The sequence below is a fragment of the Rattus norvegicus genome, chromosome 3 (genome assembly GCF_021556685.1).
Source record: "Rattus norvegicus strain SHRSP/BbbUtx chromosome 3, alternate assembly SHRSP_T2T, whole genome shotgun sequence".
NCBI lineage: Eukaryota > Metazoa > Chordata > Mammalia > Rodentia > Muridae > Rattus > Rattus norvegicus.
In genome coordinates, this window is record NC_141536.1 from 98,290,912 (window position 1) to 98,315,190 (window position 24,279).

Consider the following 24,279-nt stretch of genomic DNA (forward strand, 5'->3'; position numbering starts at 1 on the left):
CTGTTTTCCTGTTTTCTTTCAGCCAGTTATGGGGACAGAGTGTTCTGCTTTCGGGCGTGTAGTTTTTCCTCTCTACAGGTCTTCAGCTGTTCCTGTGGGCCTGTGTCTTGAGTTCACCAGGCAGGTTTCTTGCAGGGGAAAAGTTGGTCCTACCTGTGGTTCCAAGGCTCAAGTTTGCTCATGGGGTACTGCCTAAGTCCTCTCCGCGGCGGCAGCAACCGGGAAGATCTGCGCCGCTCTTTCCGGGAGCCTCCGTGCACCAGGGTTCCAGATGACGTTTGGTGTTTTCCTCTGGCGTCTGGATGTGCACAGAGTGCAGTCTCTTCTGGTTTCCCAGGCTTGTCTGCCTCTCTGAAGGTTTAGCTCTCCCTCCCACGGGATTTGGGTGCAGAGAACTGTTTATCCGGTCTGTTTCCTTCAGGTTCCGGCGGTGTCTCAGGCGCAGGGATCCTGCCGCTCCTGGGCCCTCCCCTACAGGAACCCAGAGGCCTTATACAGTTGCCTCTTGGGCCAGGGATGTGGGCAGGGGTTGGCAGTGTTGTTGGTCTCCTCCGCTCTGCAGCCTCAGGAGTGCCCACCTGATCAGGCGGTGAGGTCTCTCTCCCACGGGGTTTGGGAGCAGCTATTTTCACCATTTTTAGTGGCAATGTTTACATCTCTTTTCATTTCTACTGGTGCTATTTACTTTCGAGTTTCAGACACATCTTTTTCACCGACAGTTTCATCTTCATCTTTTTGCAGAATAAACAGCTTTAATTTTAACAAAGTCCAATCTCTCTACTTTGTTTTCTTGTGATATTGTGCTTTGGAGTTGAAAATGTTAGGTCCTTAAGTTCTGAAAATTTTTCTGGAATAACTTTTTTCCCTAAGTCTTCCATATTGGATTTAAATCCGTGATACATTCAGAGATTCTTTTACATATTTATTTATTTATTTATTGTATATATTTTGTTAGCTTGAGAAGGTTTGATTTGTTGAAATAAATGACTGTCTTTTCCTCTTTGAATCACATTTGTACTTTTTCAAACATAGTTAAGCACATTATTGTTGGGTTTATTTCTGGATTTTCTTCCCTGTTGCATTGATTCTTCTGTAAATATCATCGTATCTTGATCACTGTAGCTTTACAATAATAAATCTTGAAGTTATGTTAATGTAGGCCCTCCGACTCTATCTTTTTCAAAACTGATTTTTGTTTAATAAATTGTACGCGAGGTATTTCCGTTCACTCCATCCCACCCCCCCGGATTTTTTTTTTTTTTTGCTGCTCCCTCCCTTTATTCGAGCGAACGCAGCTCCGCCATGAGCTCCTCCTTCTCCCGCTGCAGCTCCCGCAGATGCTGCTGGTTTTGCTCCAATCTGTCCTCTAACCACTGCAGCAGAGGCCCAATCACCGCCTACATCTGACTGCACAAATTCTTGGTGAAGACCGAGCCATTGTGGATCTTGGTCACCGAGTCCAGATGTGTGAGGCTATGGATCCGCCTGTACGCTTCCTGCTCCTCCTGACACAGGATCTTCGGCAGCTCCACCGCGGACTCCAGGCAAACTTTCCCGATGGTGACGTGAGGAACGACGTGGACGGGGATTTCGATTCTCTCATAGTCTGAGCTTTTCTGGGCTTGTACGGATTGGAAGCAAGTGTAGAGGACACGTCCGGTCTTTGTGTTCTTGTCTTCTATGAAACAGGAGAAAATAAGTCCCACGAAGCCTTGGTCCATCATTTGGTACATGGCTTGCGTGCGAACATCCACGTGTGAAGGCCACACCGTTATGTGAGGGTGCGAATGGTACCAGCCGACGACTCTCATGGGATGGCCAGTGAGTTCCACCAACCTTTCCGCCTCAGTCCAGGCTGCAGACAGCTGCTCTCTACTCCCAATTTTCTTAGAAGCTAACAAACTGATTTCCAAAGTGGTTCTACAATTTTGCTTACCTCCACATCCTCAACAGCATGATATGACACTTGAAATTTTTTATTTTAGCCATTCTGATTGGTATAAGATGGAATCTCAGAATCATTTGGATTTACATTCTGCTGAAGACTAAGGACCTGAGTATTTTTAAGTGATTCACAGCCATTAGAATTTCTTCTGTTGAGACCCCGTGAGAGAGAGACCCAACCGCCAGGTCAGGTGGGCACTCCTGAGGCTGCAGAGCGGAAGAGACCACCAACACTGCTCACCCCTGCCCACATCCCTGGCCCAAGAGGAAACTGTATAAGGCCTCTGGGCTCCCGTGGGGGAGGGCCCAGGAGCGGCAGGACCCCTGCCTGAAACACCGCCAGAACCTGAAGGAAACAGACCGGATAAACAGTTCTCTGCACCCAAATCCCGTGGGAGGGAGAGCTAAACCTTCAGAGAGGCAGACAAGCCTGGGAAACCAGAAGAGACTGCCCTCTGCACACACATCTGAGACGCCAGAGGAAAAAGCCAAAGACCATCTGGAACCCTGGTGCACTGAAGCTCCCGGAAGGGGCGGCACAGGTCTTCCTGGTTGCTGCCGCTACAGAGAGGCCGTGGGCAGCACCCCACGAGCAAACTTGAGCCTCGGGACCACAGGTAAGACCAACTTTTCTGCTGCAAGAAAGCTGCCTGGTGAACTCAAGACACAGGCCCACAGGAACAGCTGAAGACCTGTAGAGAGGAAAAACTACACGCCTGAAAGCAGAACACTCTGTCCCCATAACTGACTGAAAGAGAGGAAAACAGGTCTACAGCACTCCTGACACACAGGCTTATAGGACAGTCTAGCCACTGTCAGAAATAGCAGAACAAAGTAACACTAGAGATAATCTGATGGCGAGAGGCAAGCGCAGGAACCCAAGCAAAAGAAACCAAGACTACATGGCACCATCGGAGCCCAATTCTCCCATCAAAACAAACATGGAATATCCAAACACACCAGAAAAGCAAGATCTAGTTTCAAAATCATTTTTGAACATGATGCTGGAGGACTTCAAGAAAGATGTGAAGAACTCCCTTAGAGAACAAGTAGAAGCCTACAGAGAGGAATCGCAAAAATGCTTGAAAGAATTCCAGGAAAACATAAATAAACAAGTAGAAGCCCATAGAGAGGAGACACAAAAATCCCTGAAAGAATTCCAGGAAAACATAAATAAACAAGTAGAAGCCCATAGAGAGGAGACACAAAAATCCCTGAAAGAATTCCAGGAAAACACAATCAAACAGTTGAAGGAATTAAAAATGGAAATAGAAGCAATCAAGAGAGAACACATGGAAACAACCCTGGATATAGAAAACCAAAAGAAGAGACAAGGAGCTGTAGATACAAGCTTCACCAACAGAATACAAGAGATGGAAGAGAGAATCTCAGGAGAATATGATTCCATAGAAATCATTGACTCAACTGTCAAAGATAATGTAAAATGGAAAAAGATACTGGTCCAAAACATACAGGAAATCCAGGACTCAATGAGAAGATCAAACCTAAGGATAATAGGTATAGAAGAGAGTGAAGACTCCCAGCTCAAAGGACCAGTAAATATCTTCAACAAAATCATAGAAGAAAACTCCCCTAACCTAAAAAAAGAGATACCCATAGACATACAAGAAGCCTACAGAACTCCAAATAGATTGGACCAGAAAAGAAACACCTCCCGTCACATAATTGTCAAAACACCAAACGCACAAAATAAAGAAAGAATATTAAAAGCAGTAAGGGAAAAAGGTCAAGTAACATATAAAGGCAGACCTATCAGAATGACACCAGACTTCTCGCCAGAAACTATGAAGGCCAGAAGATCCTGGACAGATGTCATACAGACCCTAACAGAACACAAATGCCAGCCCAGGTTACTGTATCCAGCAAAACTCTCAATTAACATTGATGGAGGAACCAAGATATTTCATGACAAAACCAAATTTACACAATATCTTTCTACAAATCCAGCACTACAAAGGATAATAAATGGTAAAGCCCAACATAAGGAGGCAAGCTATACCCTAGAAGAAGCAAGAAACTAATCGTCTTGGCAACAAAACAAAGAGAATGAAAGCACACAAACATGACCTCACATCTAAATATGAATATAACCGGAAGCAATAATCACTATTCCTTAATATCTCTCAATATCAATGGCCTCAACTCCCCAATAAAAAGACATAGATTAACAAACTTGATACGCAACGAGGACCCTGCATTCTGCTGCCTACAGGAAACACACCTCAGAGACAAAAACAGACACTACCTCAGAGGGAAAGGCTGGAAAACAACTTTCCAAGCAAATGGTCAGAAGAAGCAAGCTGGAGTAGCCATTCTAATATCAAATAAAATCAATTTCCAACTAAAAGTCATCAAAAAAGATAAGGAAGGACACTTTATATTCATCAAAGGAAAAATCCACCAAGATGAACTCTCAATCCTAAATATCTATGCCCCAAATACAAGGGCACCTACATACGTAAAAGAAACCTTACTAAAGCTCAAAACACACATTGCACCTCACACAATAAGAGTGGGAGATTTCAACACCCCACTCTCATCAATGGACAGATCATGGAAACAGAAATTAAACAGTGATGTCGACAGACTAAGAGAAGTCATGAGCCAAATGGACTTAACGGATATTTATAGAACATTCTATCCTAAAGCAAAAGGATATACCTTCTTCTCAGCTCCTCATGGTACTTTCTCCAAAACTGACCATATAATTGGTCAAAAAAACGGGCCTCAACAGGTACAGAAAGATAGAAATAATCCCATGCATGCTATCGGACCACCACAGCCTAAAACTGGTCTTCAATAACAATAAGGGAAGAATGCCCACATATACGTGAAAATTGAACAATGCTCTACTCAATGATAACCTGGTCAAGGAAGAAATAAAGAAAGAAATTAAAAACTTTTTAGAATTTAATGAAAATGAAGGTACAACATACCCAAACTTATGGGACACAATGAAAGCTGTGCTAAGAGGAAAACTCATAGCGCTGAGTGCCTGCAGAAAGAAACAGGAAAGAGCATATGTCAGCAGCTTGACAGCACACCTAAAAGCTCTAGAACAAAAAGAAGCAAATACACCCAGGAGGAGTAGAAGGCAGGAAATAATCAAACGCAGAGCTGAAATCAACCAAGTAGAAACAAAAAGGACCATAGAAAGAATCAACAGAACCAAAAGTTGGTTCTTTGAGAAAATCAACAAGATAGATAAACCCTTAGCCAGACTAAAGAGAGGACACAGAGAGTGCATCCAAATTAACAAAATCAGAAATGAAAAGGGAGACATAACTACAGATTCAGAGGAAATTCAAAAAAATCATCAGATCTTACTATAAAAACCTATATTCAACAAAACTTGAAAATCTTCAGGAAATGGACAATTTCCTAGACAGATACCAGGTATCGAAGTCAAATCAGGAACAGATAAACCAGTTAAACAACCCCATAACTCCTAAGGAAATAGAAGCAGTCATTAAAGGTCTCCCAACCAAAAAGAGCCCAGGTCCAGACAGGTTTAGTGCAGAATTCTTTCAAACCTTCATAGAAGACCTCATACCAATATTATCCAAACTATTCCACAAAATTGAAATAGATGGAGCCCTACCGAATTCCTTCTACGAAGCCACAATTACTCTTATACCTAAACCACACAAAGACACAACAAAGAAAGAGAATTTCAGACCAATTTCCCTTATGAATATCAACACAAAAATACTCAATAAAATTCTGGCAAACCGAATTCAAGAGCACATCAAAACAATCATCCACCATGATCAAGTAGGCTTCATCCCAGGCATGCGGGGATGGTTTAATATACGGAAAACCATCAACGTGATCCATTATATAAACAAACTGAATGAACAGAACCACATGATCATTTCATTAGATGCTGAGAAAGCATTTGACAAAATTCAACACCGCTTCATGATAAAAGTCCTGGAAAGAATAGGAATTCAAGGCCCATACCTAAACATAGTAAAAGCCATATAGAGCAAACCAGTTGCTAACATTAAACTAAATGGAGAGAAACTTGAAGCAATCCCACTAAAATCAGGGACTAGACAAGGCTGCCCACCCTCTCCCGACTTATTCAATATAGTTCTTGAAGTTCTAGCCAGAGCAATCAGACAACAAAAGGAGATCAAGGGGATACAGATCAGAAAAGAAGAGGTCAAAATATCACTATTTGCAGATGACATGATAGTATATTTAAGTGATCTCAAAAGTTCCACCAGAGAATTGCTAAAGCTGATAAACAACTTCAGCAAAGTGGCTGGGTATAAAATTAACTCAAATAAATCAGTTGCCTTCCTCTATACAAAAGAGAAACAAGCCGAGAAAGAAATTAGGGAAATGACACCCTTCATAATAGACCCAAATAATATAAAGTACCTCGGTGTGACTTTAACCAAGCAAGTAAAAGATCTGTACAATAAGAACTTCAAGACACTGAGGAAAGAAATTGAAGAAGACCTCAGAAGATGGAAAGATCTCCCATGCTCATGGATTGGCAGGATTAATATAGTAAAAATGGCCATTTTACCAAAAGCAATCTACAGATTCAATGCAATCCCCATCAAAATACCAATCCAATTCTTCAAAGAGGTAGACAGAACAATTTGCAAATTCATCTGGAATAACAAAAAACCCAGGATAGCTAAAGCTATCCTCAACAATAAAAGGACTTCAGGGGGAATCACTATCCCTGAACTCAAGCAGTATTACAGAGCAATAGTGATAAAAACTGCATGGTATTGGTACAGAGACAGACAGATAGACCAATGGAATAGAATTGAAGACCCAGAAATGAACCCACACACCTATGGTCACCTGATTTTTGACAAAGGAGCCAAAACCATCCAATGGAAAAAAGATAGCATTTTCAGCAAATGGTGCTGGTTCAACTGGAGGGCAACATGTCGAAGAATGCAGATCGATCCATGCTTATCACCCTGTACAAAGCTTAAGTCCAAGTGGATCAAGGACCTCCACATCAAACCAGACACACTCAAACTAATAGAAGAAAAACTAGGGAAGCATCTGGAACACATGGGCACTGGAAAAAATTTCCTGAACAAAACACCAATGGCTTACGCTGTAAGATCAAGAATCGACAAATGGGATCTCATAAAACTGCAAAGCTTCTGTAAGGCAAAGGACACTGTGGTTAGGACAAAACGGCAACCAACAGATTGGGAAAAGATCTTTACCAATCCTACAACAGATAGAGGCCTTATATCCAAAATATACAAAGAACTCAAGAAGTTAGATCGCAGGGAAACAAATAACGCTATTAAAAATGGGGTTCAGAGCTAAACAAAGAATTCACAGCTGAGGAATGCCGAATGGCTGAGAAACACCTAAAGAAATGTTCAACATCTTTAGTCATAAGGGAAATGCAAATCAAAACAACCCTGAGATTTCACCTCACACCAGTGAGAATGGCTAAGATCAAAAACTCAGGTGACAGCAGATGCTGGCGAGGATGTGGAGAAAGAGGAACACTCCTCCATTGTTGGTGGGATTGCAGACTGGTAAAACCATTCTGGAAATCAGTCTGGAGGTTCCTCATAAAATTGGACATTGAACTGCCTAAGGATCCAGCTATACCTCTCTTGGGCATATACCCAAAAGATTCCTCAACATATAAAAGAGACACGTGCTCCACTATGTTCATCGCAGCCTTATTTATAATAGCCAGAAACTGGAAAGAACCCAGATGCCCTTCAACAGAGGAATGGATACAGAAAATGTGGTACATCTACACAATGGAATATTACTCAGCTATCAAAAACAACGAGTTTAAGAAATTCGTAGGCAAATGGTTGGAACTGGAAAATATCATCCTGAGTGAGCTAACCCAATCACAGAAAGACATACCTGGTATGCACTCATTGATAAGGGGCTATTAGCCCAAATGCTTGAATTACCCTAGATCCCTAGAACAAACGAAACTCAAGACGGATGATCAAAATGTGAATGCTTCACTCCTTCTTTAAATGAGGAAAAAGAATACCCTTGGCAGGGAAGGGAGAGGCAAAGATTAAAACAGAGACTGAAGGAACACCCATTCAGAGCCTGCCCCACATGTGGCCCATACATATACAGCCACCCAATTAGACAAGATGGATGAATCAAAGAAGTGCAGACCGACAGGAGCCGGATGTAGATCGCTCCTGAGTGACACAGCCAGAATACAGCAAATACAGAGGCGAATGCCAGCAGCAAACCACTGAACTGAGAATAGGTCCCCCGTTGAAGGAATCAGAGAAAGAACTGGAAGAGCTTGAAGGGGCTCGAGACCCCAAAAGTACAACAATGTCAAGCAACCAGAGCTTCCAGGGACTAAGCCACTGCCTAAAGACTATACATGGACTGACCCGGACTCTGACCCCATAGGTAGCAATGAATATCCTAGTAAGAGCACCAGTGGAAGGGGAAGCCCTGGGTCCTGCTAAGACTGAACCCCCAGTGATCTAGACTATGGGGGGAGGGCGGCAATGGGGGGAGGGTTGGGAGGGGAACACCCATAAGGAAGGGGAGGGGGGAGGGGGATGTTTGCCCGGAAACTGGGAAAGGGAATAACACTTGAAATGTATATAAGAAATACTCAAGTTAATAAAAAAAAAAAAGAGTTTCTTCTGTTGAGAACTCTGTTTAGCTCTGTTCCCATTTTTAGCTGGGTTATTTGGTTTGTTGCTGTCCAATTTTTTATATATATTGGATATTAGCCCTTTGTCATATGTAGGGTTAGGGAAGATCTTTTGCCCATTCTGTAGGCTGCCATTTTGTCCTACTGACAGTGTCCTTTGCCTAACAGAAGCTTTTCAGTTTCATGAAGTTATATTCATGAACTGTTGGTGTTAATACCTCAGCTGTTGGTGTTCTGTTTAGAAAGTTATCTCTTGTACAAATGCATTCAAGGCTATTCCCCACTTTCCTTCCTATCAGATTTAATATATCCAGATTTATGTTGAGATTGTTGATCCTCTGGGACTTTAGTTTTGTTTGGGGTGATAGATATGGATCTGTTTGTATTCTTCTGCATACAGATACCAAGTTATGCCAGCAACATTTGGTGAAGATGCTTTCATTTTCCCTTACATGGTTTTGGCTTCTTTGTCAAAATCAAGTGTCCTTAGGTATGTGAATTTCTTTCTGGGTCTTTACTTCAAGTCCATTGCTCAACCTGTCTATTTTCATAAAAATACCATGTGGCTCTTATTACTATTGTTATGAGTACAGCTTGAGATCAGGAATAGTGATACCACCAGAAGTTCTTTTATTATACAGGATTGTTGTCAATATCCTAAGTTTTTTTATTTTTCCACATGAAGCTAAGAAATGTTTTTTCATTTATTTATTTATTTATTTATTTATTTATTTATTTATTTGATTGATTGATTACAATCCAGCTGTTACCCTCCCTTCTGGTTCTCACTCCCAGAGTTCCTCATCCCATTGCTTCTCCCCCACCAGCATTCCCTCCTCTTTGGGGCCTCCCACCTCTCCCACTGAGGCCGGACCAGGTAGTTTTCTGCCATATATGTGTCAGGGCCTGTGACCAGTTCATGTATGCTAACTGGTTGGTGGCTTAGTGTCTGGGAGCTCCCAGGGGTTCAGGTTAGTTGAGGCTGCTGGTCTTTCTATGGGGTTGTCCTACTCTTCATCTTCCTCCATCCTTCCCCTAATTTAAACACAAGGTCCCCAACTTCAGTCCAATGGTTGGGTGTAAGTATCTGTGTCTGGCTCAGTTAGCTACTGGTTGGGCCTCTCAGATAGCAACCATGCTAGACTCCTGCCATTTATGCTCTTTGGGATCTAAGTTACCTCACTCAGGATGATATTTTGTAGTTCCATTCATTTGCCTGCAAAACACATGATGCTTTCTTTATTAATAACTAATTAGTATTCTATTATGTAAATGAACCACATTTTCTGTATCCATTCTTCGTTTGAGGGACATCTAGGCTGGTTCAACATTTTGGCTATTACAAACAAGGCCTCTATGAACACAGTGGAGTCCCTATGTTATGATGGGGCATCTTTTGGGTATATGCCCAAGAATGGTATATCTGGGTCTTCGGGTGGATCTAATTCCAATTTTCTGTGGAACTGCCAGGTTAATTTCCAGAGTGGTTGTACCAGTTTGCAATCCCACCAGCAATGAGGGAGTGTTGAATAGAAGAGAAAGTGAAAGATAGCTCATTGGCACAGAGAAAAATTTTCTAAATAGAAATCCAATGGCTCAGGCTCTAAAACCAAGAACTGATAAATGGGCCTCATGAAACTGAAAAGATTCTATAAGACAAAAGGCACAGTCAATAGGACAAATCAGCAACATACAGATTGGGGAAAAAAACTTCACTAACCCCACATCTGATAGAGGGCTAATATCCAAAACATATAAAGAACCCACGAAGGTAACTCCCAAAACAACAAATGAACCAATTAAACGAGGATACAGAGTTAAGCAGAGGGTTCAAAACAGAGGAATCTCAAATGGCTGAGAAGCTGAGTTCACAGTCCTTAGTCACCAGGGAAATGCATATCAAAATGAAATTCCACCTTACATCAATTTGGTGGGCTAAGATCAAAAAACTCAGGTGACAATAGGAGGAGAAGCCCTTGGTTGTGCCAAGGCTTGACCCCCTGCTTAGGGGAATGTTAGGGGAGGTAGGGAGGAAAGGGTGGGTGGACAGATGGGGAAATACCCCAAAGGAAGAAGGGGAGGGGAGATAGGATAGGGGGTTGTGTACTAGAAACCTGGAAATAGGATAGCATATGAAATGTAAATTTTAAAAAATCTAATTTAAAAAATGGTTGAAAAAAAAGAGATTTCTAGCTGGGGACTGAACCTAGCTAATTTCAGCCCACAACTCCCTGCTCCCCAACCCCAGGGGAGAGGAGAGATCTCACCACCCAGACAGGTGGGCACTACTGTGACTGCAGGGCAGGAGAGACCGCAAGTACTGCTCACGCCTGCCCATATCCCTGGCTCAAGAGGAAACTGTATAGGGCCTATGTGAACAGGAACATAGGGGCACACAATTCTGTGGGCCAGACACCAACTGGATTTGAAGGGACCTGGTCAAACAGCTTCCTGCACCCAAATCCCATGGGAGGGAGAGCTAGACCTTCAGAGGGACAGACAGGCCTGGGAAGCCAGAGAAGACTACTCTCTGCCCACAACTGACTCAAGAGGAAAACGCCTAGTGCCATCTGGGACCTGGGGAACAGTGTTCTGAGTGATGGGGCAGGTCCTACTGGTTGTTAGCCTCATAGAGAGCTGAAACCAGACTCTGAGAAGCTACTTCAGGCCCAAGACCAGAGGTAAGACCAACCTTTCTGTTCCAAGTGACCTGCCTGGTGGACTGAGCACACATGCCCACAGGAACACCTGAAAATCAGTAGACAGGAACGACTACACGCCTGGACCAGAACACTCTGTTCCCATAACTGGCTGAAAGAGAACAGGAAAACAGGTCTACAGCACTCCTGACACACAGGCCTATAGGACGGTCTAAGCACTGTCAGAAATAGAAGAACAAGGTAACACCAGAGACAACGTGATGGTAAGAGACAAGCGCAGAAATCCAAGCAACAGAAACCAAGACTACATGGTATCATCGGAGCCCAATTCTTCTACCAAAGCAAACACTGAATATCCAAAGACACCAAAAAAAGCAAGATCTAGATATTAAATTAAATTTGTCCATGATGATGGAGAACTTCAAAAAGACATAAAGAACTCCATTAGAGAATTGCAGGAAAACACAAATTAACAAGCAGAAGCCTATAAAGAGGAAATGCAAAAATCCCTGAAAGACTTACAGGAAAACACAATCAAAAAGGTGAAGGAATTAAAAATGGAAATAGAAGCAATAAAGAAAGCACAAAGGGAGACAACCCTAGATATAGAAAAACAAAGGAAGAGACAAAGAGCCAGAGATAAAAGCATCTCCAAAAGAATGCAAGAGATAGAAGAGAGAATCTCAGGAACAGAACATTCCATAGATATCATCGAAACAATTGTCAAAGATAATGTAAAATGGAAAAAGATACTGGTCCAAAACATACAGGAAATCCAGGACACAATGAGAAGATTGAACCTAAGGAAAATAGGTATAGACGAGAGTGAAGACTCCCAACTCAAAGGAACAGTAATATCTTCAACAAAATCATAGAAGAAAACTTCCCTAACCTAAAGAAAGAGATTCCCATAAACATACAAGGAACAAACAGAACTCCAAATAGATTGGACCAGAAAAGAAACTCCTCCCATCACATAATAGTCAAAACACCAAATGCACAAAACAAAGAAAGAATATTAAAAGCCGTAAGGGAAAAAGTCAAGTAACATATAAAGGCAGACCTATCAGAATTACACCAGACTTCTCACCAGAGACTATGAAAGCCAAAAGATCCTGGACAGATGTCATACAGACCCTAAGAGAACACAAATGCCAGCCCAGTTTACTGTATCCAGCAAAGCTTTCAATTAACATAGGTAGAGAAACCAAGATATTCCATGACAAAACCAAATTTTGACAATATCGTTCAGCAAATCCAGCCCTACAAAGAATAATAAATGTAAAGCCAAACACAAGAATGCAAGCTACACACTAGAAAAAGCAAGAAACTAGTCGTTTTGCAACAAAACAAAGAGAAGACAAGCACAGACATCATCTCACATCGAAATACAAATAAAACAGGAAGCAACAATCTCTATTCCTTAATATCTCTAAACAACAATGGACTCAATACCCCAATAAAAAAACATAGATTAACAAACTGGAAGAGCAATGAGGACCCTACACTTTGCTGCCTACAGGAAACACACCTCAGAGACAAAGACAGACACTACCTCAGAGTGAAAGGCTGGAAAACAACTTTCCAAGCAAATGGTCTGAAGAAGAATGCTGGATTAGCCATTCTAATATCGAATAAAATCAATTTTCAACTAAAAGTCATCAAAACAGATAAGGAAGGATGCCTCATATTCATCAAAGGAAAAATCCTCCAAGATGAACTCTCAATCCTAAATATCTATACTCCAAATACAAGGGCACCTACATACATAAAAGAAACCTTACTAAAGCTCAAAGCACACATTGCACCTCACAAAATAATAGGAGATTTCAACACCCAACTCTCATCAATGGAGAGATCATGTAAACAGAAATTAAACAGAGACATAGACAGACTAAGAGAAGTCATGAACCAAATGGATTTAACAGATATTTATAGAACATCCTATCCTAAAACAAAAGGATAAACTTTCTTCTCACCACCTCATGGTACTTTCTCCAAAATTGACCATATAATTGGTCATAAAACAGGCCTCAACAGATACAGAAAGATAGAAATAATCCCATGGGTCCTATCAGACCACCACGGGTTAAAGCTGGTCTTCAATAACAATAAGGAAAGAAGATCAACATATATATGGAAGTTGAACACTGCTCTACTCAATGATAACCTGGTCAAGAAAGAAAGAAAGAGAGAGAGAAAGAAAGAAAGAAAGAAAGAAAGAAAGAAAGAAAGAAAGAAAGAAAGAAAGGAAGGAAGGAAGGAAGGAAGAAATAAATTAAAGACTTCTTAGAATTTAATGAAAATGAAGGTACAACATACCCAAACTTATGGGACACAATGAAAGCTGTGCTAAGAGGAAAACTCAGAAAGCTCTGAGTGCCTGCAGAAAGAAACAGAACAGAGCATATATAAGCAGATTGACAGCACACCTAAAAGCTCTAGAAGAAAAAGAAGCAAACACACCCAGGAGGACTAGAAGGCAGGAAATCATCAAACTCAGAGCTGAAATCAACCAAGTGGAAATAAAAAAGACTATAAAAAGAATCAACAGAACCAAAAGCTGATGTTTAATAAAATCAACAAGATAGATAAACCAGACTAACCAAAGGACACAGAGAGTGTGTCCAAATTAACAAAATCAGAAATGGAAAGGGAGACAAAATAGAGCCAGAGGAAATTCAAAAAATCATCAGATCCTACTACAAAAGCATACATTCAAAAAACTTGAAAATCTGGAGGAAATGGACAATTTCCTAGACAGATACCAGATACCACAGTTAAATCAGGAACAAATAAACCATTTAAACAACCCCATAACTCCTAAAGAAATGGAAGCAGTCATTAAAAGTGTCCCAACCAAAAAGAGCGCAGGTCCAGATGGGTTCAGTGCAGAATTCTATCGGACTTTCATAGAAGACCTCATACCAATACTATCCAAACTATTCCACAAAATTGAAACAAATGGAGCGCTACCGAATTCCTTCTATGAAGCCACAATTACTCATATACCTAAACCACACAAAGACCCAACAAAGAAAAAGAACTTCAGACCAATTTCCCTTCTGAATATCGAGGCAAAAATACTCAATAAAATTCTTGCAAACCACCACTGAACTGAGAATAGGACCCCCGTTGAAGGAATCAGAGAAAGAATTGGAAGAGCTTGAAGGGGCTCGAGACCCCATATGTACAACAATGCCAAGCAACCAGAGCTTCCAGGGACTAAGCCACTACCTAAAGACTGGTACCTGGACTGACCCTGGACTCTGACCTCATAGGTAGCAATGAATATCCTAGTAAGAGCACCAGTGGAAGGGGAAGCCCTGGGTCCTGCTAAGACTGAACCCCCAGTGAACTAGACTATGGGGGGAGGGCGGCAATGGGGGGAGGGTTGGGAGGGGAACACCCATAAGGAAGGGGAGGGGGGAGGGGGATGTTTGCCCGGAAACCGGGAAAGGGAATAACACTCGAAATGTATATAAGAAATACTCAAGTTAATAAAAAAAAAAATTCTTGCAAACCGAATTCAAGAGCACATCAAAACAATCATCTACCATGATCAAGTAGGCTTCATTCCAGGGATGCAGAGATGGTTTAATATATGGAAAACCATCAACGTGATCCATTATATAAACAAACTGAAAGAACAAAACCACATGATCATTTCATAAGATGCTTTTTCATAAAAGCATTTGACAAAATTCAACACCCCTTCATGATAAAAGTCCTGGAAAGAACAAGAATTTAAGGACCATACCTAAGCATAGTAAAAGCCATATACAGCAAACCAGTAACTAATATTAAACTAAATGGAGAGGAACGTGAAGCAATCTCACGAAATTCAGGGACTAGACAAGGCTGCCCACTCTCTCCCTACTTATTCAATATAGTTCTTGAAGTTCTAGCCAGAGCAATCAGACAACAAAAGGACATCAAAGGGATACAGATTGGAAAGGAAGAAGTCAAAATATCACTATTTGCAGACGATATGATTGTATACTTCAGTAATCCCAAAAGTTCCACCAGATAAGTACTAAACCTGATAAACAACTTCAGCAAGTGGCTGGTTATAAAATTAAATCAAATAAATCAGTAACCTTCCTTTACACAAAAGAGAAACAAGCCGCGAAAGAAATTAGGGAAAGGACACCCTTCATAATAGTCCCAAATAATATAAAATACCTCGATGTGACTTTAACGAGCAAGTGAAAGATCTGGATGATAAGAACTTCAAGCCTCTGAAGAAAGAAATCGAAGAAGATCTCAGAAGATGGAAAGATCTCCCATGCTCATGGGTTTGCAAAATTAATACAGTAAAAATGGCCATTTTAACAACAGTGATCTACAGATTCAGTGAAATCCCCATCAAAATTCCAACCTAATTCTTCATAGGGTTAAACAGAACAATTTGCAAATTCATCTAGAATAACAAAAAACCCAGGATTGCAAAAACTATCCTCAACAATAAAAGGACCTCTGGGGGAATTACTATCCCTGAAATCAAGCAGTATTACAGAGCAATAGTGATAAAAACTGTATGGAATTGGTACAAAGACAGACAGATAGACCAGTGGAATAGAACTGAAAACCCCGAAATGTACCCGCACACCTATGGTCACTTGATTTTTGACAAAGGAGCCAATATCATCCAATGGAAAAAAGATAGCATTTTCAGCAAATAGTGCTGGTTCCACTGGACATCAGCATGTGGAGGAATGCAATCGATCCATTCTTATCACCCTGTACAGAGCTTAAGTACAAGTGGATCAAGGACCTCCACATAAACCAGATACACTCAAATTAATAGAAGAAAAAGTGGGGGAAAATCTCAAACACATGGGCATGGAGAAAATTTTCTGAACAAAACGCCAATGGCTTATACTCTAAGATCAAGAATCGACAAATGGGATCTGATAAAACAGCAAAGCTTCTCTAAGACAAAGGACACTGTTGTTAGAACAAAACGACATCCAACAGATTGGGAAAAGATCTTTACCAATCCTACAACAGATAGAGGCCTTATATCCAAAATATACAAAGAACTCAAAAAGTTAGACTGCACAGAGACAAATAACCCTATTTAAAAATGGGGTTCAGCCCAAACCCGTGGATCCCTGCCAGCAGCAGCTCTCTGCTCCCAAACCCCGTGGGAGAGAGCCCTCACCGCCTGGACAGGTGGGCACTCCTGAGACTGCAGAGCGGAAGAGACCACCAACACTGCCCACCCCTGCCCACATCCCTGGCCCAAGAGGAAACTGTATATGGCCTCTGGGTTCCCGTAATTCCTTTAGCTGTTTCCTTTTTCCTGGAATTCTTTCAGGGATTTTTGTGATTCCTCTCTATAGGCTTCTACTTATTTATTTATGTTTTCCTGCATTTCTCTAAGGGAGTTCTTTATGTCTTTTTGAAGTCCTCTATCATCATGATCAAATGTGATTTCAAACCAAGATCATGCTTTTCTGGTTTTTTTGGATATTCAGTGTTTGCTTTGGTGGGAGAATTGGGCTCTGATGATGCCAGGTAGACTTGGTTTCTGTGCTTGGTTTCTTTCGCTTGCCTCTCACCGTCACTTTGTCTTTGGTGCTACCTTGTTCTGCTATATCTGACAGTGGCTATACCATACTATAGGCCTGTGTGTCAGGAGTGCTGTAGACCTATTTTCCTGTTTTCTTTCAGCCAGTTTTGGGAACAGAGTGTTCTGCTTTCAGGAGTGTAGTCTTTCCTGTCTACAGGTCTTCAGTTTTTCCTGTGGGGGTGTGTCCTGAGTCCACCAGGCAGGTCGCTTGGAGCAGAAAAGTTCAGCTTACCTCTGGTCCCAGGCCTGATATTGCTCCTGTGTTCTGTGTTTCAGCTCTCCATGAGGGCTGCACCAAGGAGGGCCTGCCCTGCCTTTCCTTGCACCCCTGTGCACAGGGATGCCAGATGGCGTTAGGTGTTTTCCTCTAGAGTCAGAAATGTGGGCAGAATGTACTCTCTTCTGGCTTCCCAGGCATGTCTGTCCCTCTGAAGGTTGAGCTCTCTCTCCCACGGGACTTGGGTGCAGGGAGCTGTTGACTGGGTCCCTTCAGATCTGGGTGGTATCTGGACCACAGGCTGGACCCTGCTGCTTGAATGCCCCTATCTTCCTGTTCCCAGAGGCCCTGTACAGTTTCCTCTAGGGCCAGGGATATGGGCAAGGGTGAGCAGTATTGGCCTTCTCTCCAGCCCTGCAGTATCAGGAGTGCCCACCTGTATGGGCAGTGAGCTTTCTCTCCCATGGGGTTCAGGAACAGGGAGCTGTGGGCTGGGATCAGCAAGATTCAGCTTCAGCTAAAAACCAGAAGTGTCTGGGCCCAAAGGGATTTTGCCTCTTTGTGTCCTGAGTCCACCAGGCAGGTCACTTGAAGCAGAAAAGTTCACCTTACCTTTGGTCCCGGTCCTGAAGTTGCTCCTGGGGTGCTGAGTTTGAGCTCTCCATGAGGGCAGCAATCAGGAGGGCCTGCTCTGCCTTTCCTCTGGCACTTGTGCACAGGGGCCCAAGATGGTGTTAGGTTTTTTCCTCTAGAGTCAGAAATGTGAGCAGAGTATAGGCTCTTCTTGCTTCCCAGGCATGTCTGCACCTCTGAAGGTTGAGCTCTCCCTCCCACGGGATTTGGGTGCAGGAAGCTGTTGACTGGGTCCCTTCAGATCCAGGCAGTGTCTGGACCGCAGGGATAGATTTTTTTTTGAAAGTTTGGATAAGGAACCTTTTTGACATAGACCAACGAATTGATTTCTTTAGTTGTATCTTCTGCACCTGAGATTTTCTCTCCCATTTCTTGTATTCTGTGGGTGATCCTTGTCTATGTAGTGATAACCTGTTTAATATTAGATAAGACAAAAACTGTACCTAAATATGAGTGCTAATATCCTAATTTTAGTATGAGCAAATGCAGCTAAATATTTGAAGTCACCTGATAGAAGCAAAAATCTTAGGCTATTATTGTTGGTTTTTAAAATAATTTCTAATTACACAGAGTGTTTGAATCTACCCTCACTTTTAAAATTAAAACATGAATCATAAAGGTGAATATGTTTTTATCATAACCTGTAATCTATGTCCCTTATCTTTCTATAATGAAAAGCATCTTTTGATACGTACTCTTCTATACCTTACTTGTGCTTTACATTTATATGTATTTGCCTTTTTAAATATAGATGGCTGCCCTTTCTTTCCACAGTTTTCACATGGTACAAGTAGCTGGTTGAAATCTGGGAAGAAGATATAAAGTACTCTGCTATACACAATTATTCAGGTAGGACCATAAGAACAAATAAAGCTATCAAAAAGAATGAATTCCAAAACAACACAGGCTATTGTCATTGCCTTTGGTTGCACTCCATAGCTACATGGAAAAAGCCTATTGTTGAAGACATCCCATCACTTGACTGCTAAGTATAGAAGAATCAATCCTGAACTGAAGCAGAAACCCTCCTGCTTCCAGATTTTACAATGTCAAAAGGTGCTATGTAGGCTCATGGAGATTTAAAAAAAATATCAGTGGTCTTACCCAGTGCTGAAGCTTGCATATTGTAATAATATTGTAATGATGATGTTCCAGGCACTCGGGTCATGTTGGCACAACTGTTATATGAGTAACTAATGGATTTATGATGAAGTTGAGGCCTGTTCCACTGAAAAAATTTACATGCATGAATTATAGCATAATCCTCATCAGAAACTTATGCCTGGGGACCTCATGAGTTCTATAGTAGAGCTTGCTGTTTTACTTTACTCCATGCTTCTGCTTTCACATTTCCTGCTAAATAGTTATTTTTATATCCATAGACATAGTCAGAGAAGCTTCTTTTTGCGATGGGCAAAGTCAATTCTGAGGTGCATCATTTGTCAAAGTGGCAGAATAAAAGACTGAAAGATGAGCCCTAAATGGACCATCATTATCAATATCCATAACACTGCCAAGGCTCAAAGAAGATTGTGGGGAAAAATAGGCTGAAAGAACATAAATCAGAGGAATAAGGAAGAGTGCAATGGAATGCTGACTTCTGATATTATAAAAGTCCAACCATGAATTCCAACCAGCTGAAGTTATTTGAACATGTTGTACACAAGAACTAGACAACCAAACTGCATAAATAGATGGGAGGGATGCTTTTCATGCCTCGTTCCTTATTGAGAAGCTATTGGCAAGTGATAGCTCCTAGGAAAGTAGAATTACCTTCTAAAGAATGTTCCCACTGGATGAATTCTCATACTATAGTGAATAGCCCTACATCCATACACATGGGCAGCACTAACAACATTTAGTAATATCAAAAAAAGAGAGAGACAGAGAGAGAGAGAGAGAGTTGAAGTTAGGAGGGAAACCTGTTGGAAAGTAGAAAGAGAAATATTAAGAAATGATAAGATCAATACATGTGTGAAATTCTTAAAAATTATATAATATGTTATATATATTTTTATATATTTTTAACATATAAATGTTTATATATATGTTAAAAAATAAACAAGTATTCCCAGTAAGTACTTCCGTACTTCCATACTTCCATAATTCCTACATGTTATTTTTTTAAATCTTATTTTCTCTGTTTTAAATGTCTTAATGTAGGCTTCCAGCTTCTTTGTGTCCAAATATTGAGATCAAAAATATTCCTTGGGAATTGAGGCTCAATATTATCATATTTACTTTGTAAATACCTGTAATTTATTTTCTATTTTCAGAAGAGGTTTTCTCACCCTACTAAAATGAAGAAAATGGATCAAATATTAATATAAACATAGACATAATATAAATATAGACAGAGTGTAGAAAGGCAGTTTTTGCACTGAGATTGGTGAAAATGCACTCTATATTCACAAGGCAAGCAATTAAGAGATCTTTCTATAACCCAGTAGCTGTTTGAATATTTTCTTCATTGCCATCCTCATTTCTTGATTCCTAAGTGTATAGATCACAGGATTCAGAAAAGGAGTGATAACTGCGTCAAATATGGCCAGAAATTTATCAAGGTGTATGGAGGGAGATGGCCATGTATAAACAAATATCAAAGGACCAAAAAATAGGACCACTACTAAGACATGAGCTGACAGTGTGGATAGGGCTTTAGAGAAACCACTTGAAGAGTGTTTTTGTACAGAGATGATGATGAAAATATATGAGATTATCAGTATGAAGAAGGAGCCCACAGAGATGAACCCACTGTTGGCTGTGACCATGAATTCTAGTTTGTGAGTGTCTATGCAAGCAAGCTTGATGAACCGGGGAAGATCACAGTAGAAGCTGTCCAACACATTTGGTCCACAAAAAGGTAAATTTATGACAAAAGCCAACTGAACCAAAGAATGTATAAGGCCAACTAACCAGGCAATCACTACAAAGAAGAGACACATTCTTGGGCTCAAAATGGTCAGGTAATGGAGAGGTTTACATATGGCTACATATCTATCAAAGGCCATAGCTATAAGTAAAACCATCTCCACACCACCAATGACATGAATGGAAAAGATCTGGACAACACAACCTCTAAAGGAGATGACTTTGTGCTTTTTGAACAGATCGTAAATCATCTTGGGGGAAGTAACAGAAGAAACACCTAGGTCAATGAAGGAGAGGTTAGCCAGCAGAAAGTACATTGGAGAGTGTAAGTGAGGGTCTGAAGCCACAGTAAAAATAATGAGGGAGTTTCCCATCATGCTGGCCACATAAAACATAGATGAGAACATAAAGAGAAGAAGCTGGATGTCCCAAGAGTTGGTGAGTCCAAGAAATACAAACTCTGATACCACAGAGAGATTTGCTCCTCCCATTAGCATGTATGCCACTATTACCTGAAGAAGAAAACAAGAAAAATATAAATTATATTAATAGAATATACTAATATCCTATATTAATAGGTTACATCAAGACAAATTATAAAAGTCTGTTTATAATATAACATTAAAACCAAATTAAAGACAAATATATGAAAAATGGACACCATTTAATATTGAGGAATGAACTTTAAAAGTATTTTATAGCTGTTAAAGATGTTTTATCAAAAGCTCAATGGACACCATTTAATATTGAGGAACGAACTTTAAAATAAAAGTATTTTATAGCTGGTAAAGACTTTTTATCAAAAGCTCAGAGTGGATATAAAAAAATGATCTTTAAGTTGTTGGTATGCATATAAAGTAAACCTCCATTATGAACGAATTGTATAAGGCATTCACAAAATTTCAAAATATGGTATTATGTAGCTTTGGAATAAAGTACTCACCTATTAGACACTGACCACAATTTTGGAAGGGAGAAGGGGGGATGTAAGGATTTTTGTTAAAGCTACAATGTGATTAAGCAAAATTCATTTTTGCATAACCCATGCAACATGAGGAAATTACAACATTATATGCAAGTAATTTCTTCCCATTTTCCTTGAACATCACAATAATAATACAGAAATACATGAATGCTCATTAAGACTTGAGTGAATAGTACACGAACACACACTAACACATAGACACAATGGAATATTCTTCAGCTTTTTAAAAGAAGGGAATCCTGTTTTGTAATAATCTACCTGATCCTAGTGGTCATTGATACACATGAAATTAAAGAGAAACAAAAGTCAATACTGAGAATCTCACAAAAACATAGAATCCAAAGCTGACATATTCAGAAAAGCAGTGAATACGTGTTGTAACATGTATGTCTTAGTTAGGGTTTTACAGCTATGAACAGACACCATAATCAAGGCAACTCTTCTAAAGACAACATTTAATTGGGCCTGGCTTATAGGTTCAGAAGTTCAGTCCATTATTATCAAGGCAGGAGCAAGGCAGCATCCAAGCAGGCATGGTACAGAAAGAGCTGAAAGTTCTACATCTTCATCTGAAGGCTGCTAGGAGAAGAATAGCTTCCAGGCAGCTAGGACTAGAGACTCAAAGCCCACATCTACAGTGACACACCTACTCCAACAGGAACACAGCTCCTAATAGTGCTGGACCAAGCATATTGAAACCACCACAATGTAGAAATAAAGATGATTGGGAAGTGGAAGAGAAAATGTTGGTCCAAAATATAGACGTTCTGCTAGGATGCTCTGTTTCTGAAAATCCATGGATCATCACAACTGTGGTTGACAGTAATACTGGGCTGTTTGAAATGAGGAGATTGTCAATGTTCTCACAGGAAGTAAATGTATGAGATGGCTAAGTAGTTTCTTTTAATTGTTTCACAATGTACACAAACATCAGAACATCACACTGGATTCTGTATAGGAATAAGAGTTATTTATCAGTTAGTTATACCTTAATAAAACTGGCGAGGGGAAACTACCTACAACACCTAGGAATTGTGAAAAGGTGGCCAACAACACAGGGAAGTGGGTGGCACTTGTATAGTGTTATCATATTCTCTCTCTGAACTTCATATTCCTCTGTTTCTTTCACAGTGGGTACAAAAATATTCCTTTTGAGAGACAAGACTAGCCAACATGGAAACAATTGTATGTTTCAAGATTAATTTATAGCCTGGTACACATTAAAACAACCTTTTGAAGTCCAACAATACAATCTTATACTGACAAATAAGCCCTTCTTTCTTCTTCCTACATCTGAAAGACAAATAACTGCAAGGTTTATTAAATGATTAACCAAATATGATGTCTTCCTTTGCATTATTAGCATTTATTTTATTACTACTTTTATTTTTGAGATTATCACCCAGTTACATCACTTCTCTCTTCTCTTTTCTCCCTCCAAGCCCTCCTATATGCACCTAGCTCTCTTTTAAATTTATGGTTCTTTTCATTTATTTTTACTATCCCTAAAATTGACAAAACCTTTTATAATACTAATCAAATACTGATAAGCATTTTGAATACAAATGTCATGGCATATGTATATTTACATTCTCTGAAGGAATTAACAAGCAAGGTATAAGCGTTTCTGTGACTGTCACTTATCAGTGTACATCATGTCAGACACAGAAACAGTAGGTGCTTAGAAATGTTCCTACCATAAAAAAAAAGTAAAATGCCTCGATTTCAACTCAAAGTATTTGTCCAGTAGGGGTAGGTTAGAATCACTACCACGGAGTGAATAGTACATACTTTGCAAACAACCACCTGAAAGGAACAGCATAGTAGAGTACATTATGTTCCACACTGGTGACAGAAGTCAATATATTTGATTACAGTTTTGCTTTTACTTAGTAAAGAAGCATAATACAATGAGCATAATATGAGCTTTGAATTCTGATCAAAAGTTAGCACTGTGGTTCATCCACCATCAAATTAGTAGTAAGTATAATCCCCTGATTCTCAGTCTATTTGTCTGTTGTACATATTTTTAAATCATAGATTTTTATAATACAGTTAGGAATAACATAATTAAAGAATATAATCACATATTCAGCATGTAGGTTTTCCATATACAAGTGGTAAAAGTTAATGTTACTTTCCATTTTCTATGTTTACATGAATTATCTGGATTCATGATATAAAAGAACAAATAAAACAAAGTGTTAGTAACCTGGGAGTGTCAAAAAACACCACTGAAAGACTTTCCAAAATATATTAACTCTTTTCTTTTAATAAGAAATTTTCAAAATATAAGTGTTTACTACTTGACAATATATAATATCTATATTGTCTTAGTGATTAAAATACAAACTTTAATCTGAAATTGAGTATATTTGCTTTCAAAGTACATTGTTGTCTCTTTGGGTGGTTACTACAAATCTAACTCATTAAAATTCCTTTCCAAATACACCATAATGTCTATAAAGGTAAAAACTACAATGTTCTTTATGATATGAATTTTTGTTGAAACATAAAAAGGATATTTCAATAGTCAAAACAGCATTAAAATGTGATCTTATAGAGTCAAAGAAGGTAGACAAAGAGACTGGCCACGATTACAAAGTGATAGGGAATTAGAAATAAGGAGATTATACATGCAAAGATTTGGAGAAAAGATAAATAAATGAGACTAAAGAAAATATCTAAAAACATTACTAGGGAAATTCAATAGCATGTGTA

At 39.9% G+C, this 24,279-nt stretch overlaps 1 protein-coding gene and 1 pseudogene across 1 annotated transcript; both read right to left on the reverse strand.

The window, feature by feature from the left end:
* Positions 1-1,277: 1,277 nt before the first annotated feature.
* Positions 1,278-19,806, reverse strand: Brcc3-ps3 (BRCA1/BRCA2-containing complex, subunit 3, pseudogene 3; annotated as a pseudogene).
* Positions 19,807-20,125: 319 nt separating this feature from the next.
* Or4f14d (olfactory receptor family 4 subfamily F member 14D) lies at positions 20,126-21,064 on the reverse strand. The gene has a single exon (NM_001000580.1). It carries the CDS (start codon positions 21,062-21,064, stop codon positions 20,126-20,128), a length of 939 nt encoding a protein of 312 aa, NP_001000580.1.
* Between the last annotated feature and the right edge of the window lie 3,215 nt (positions 21,065-24,279).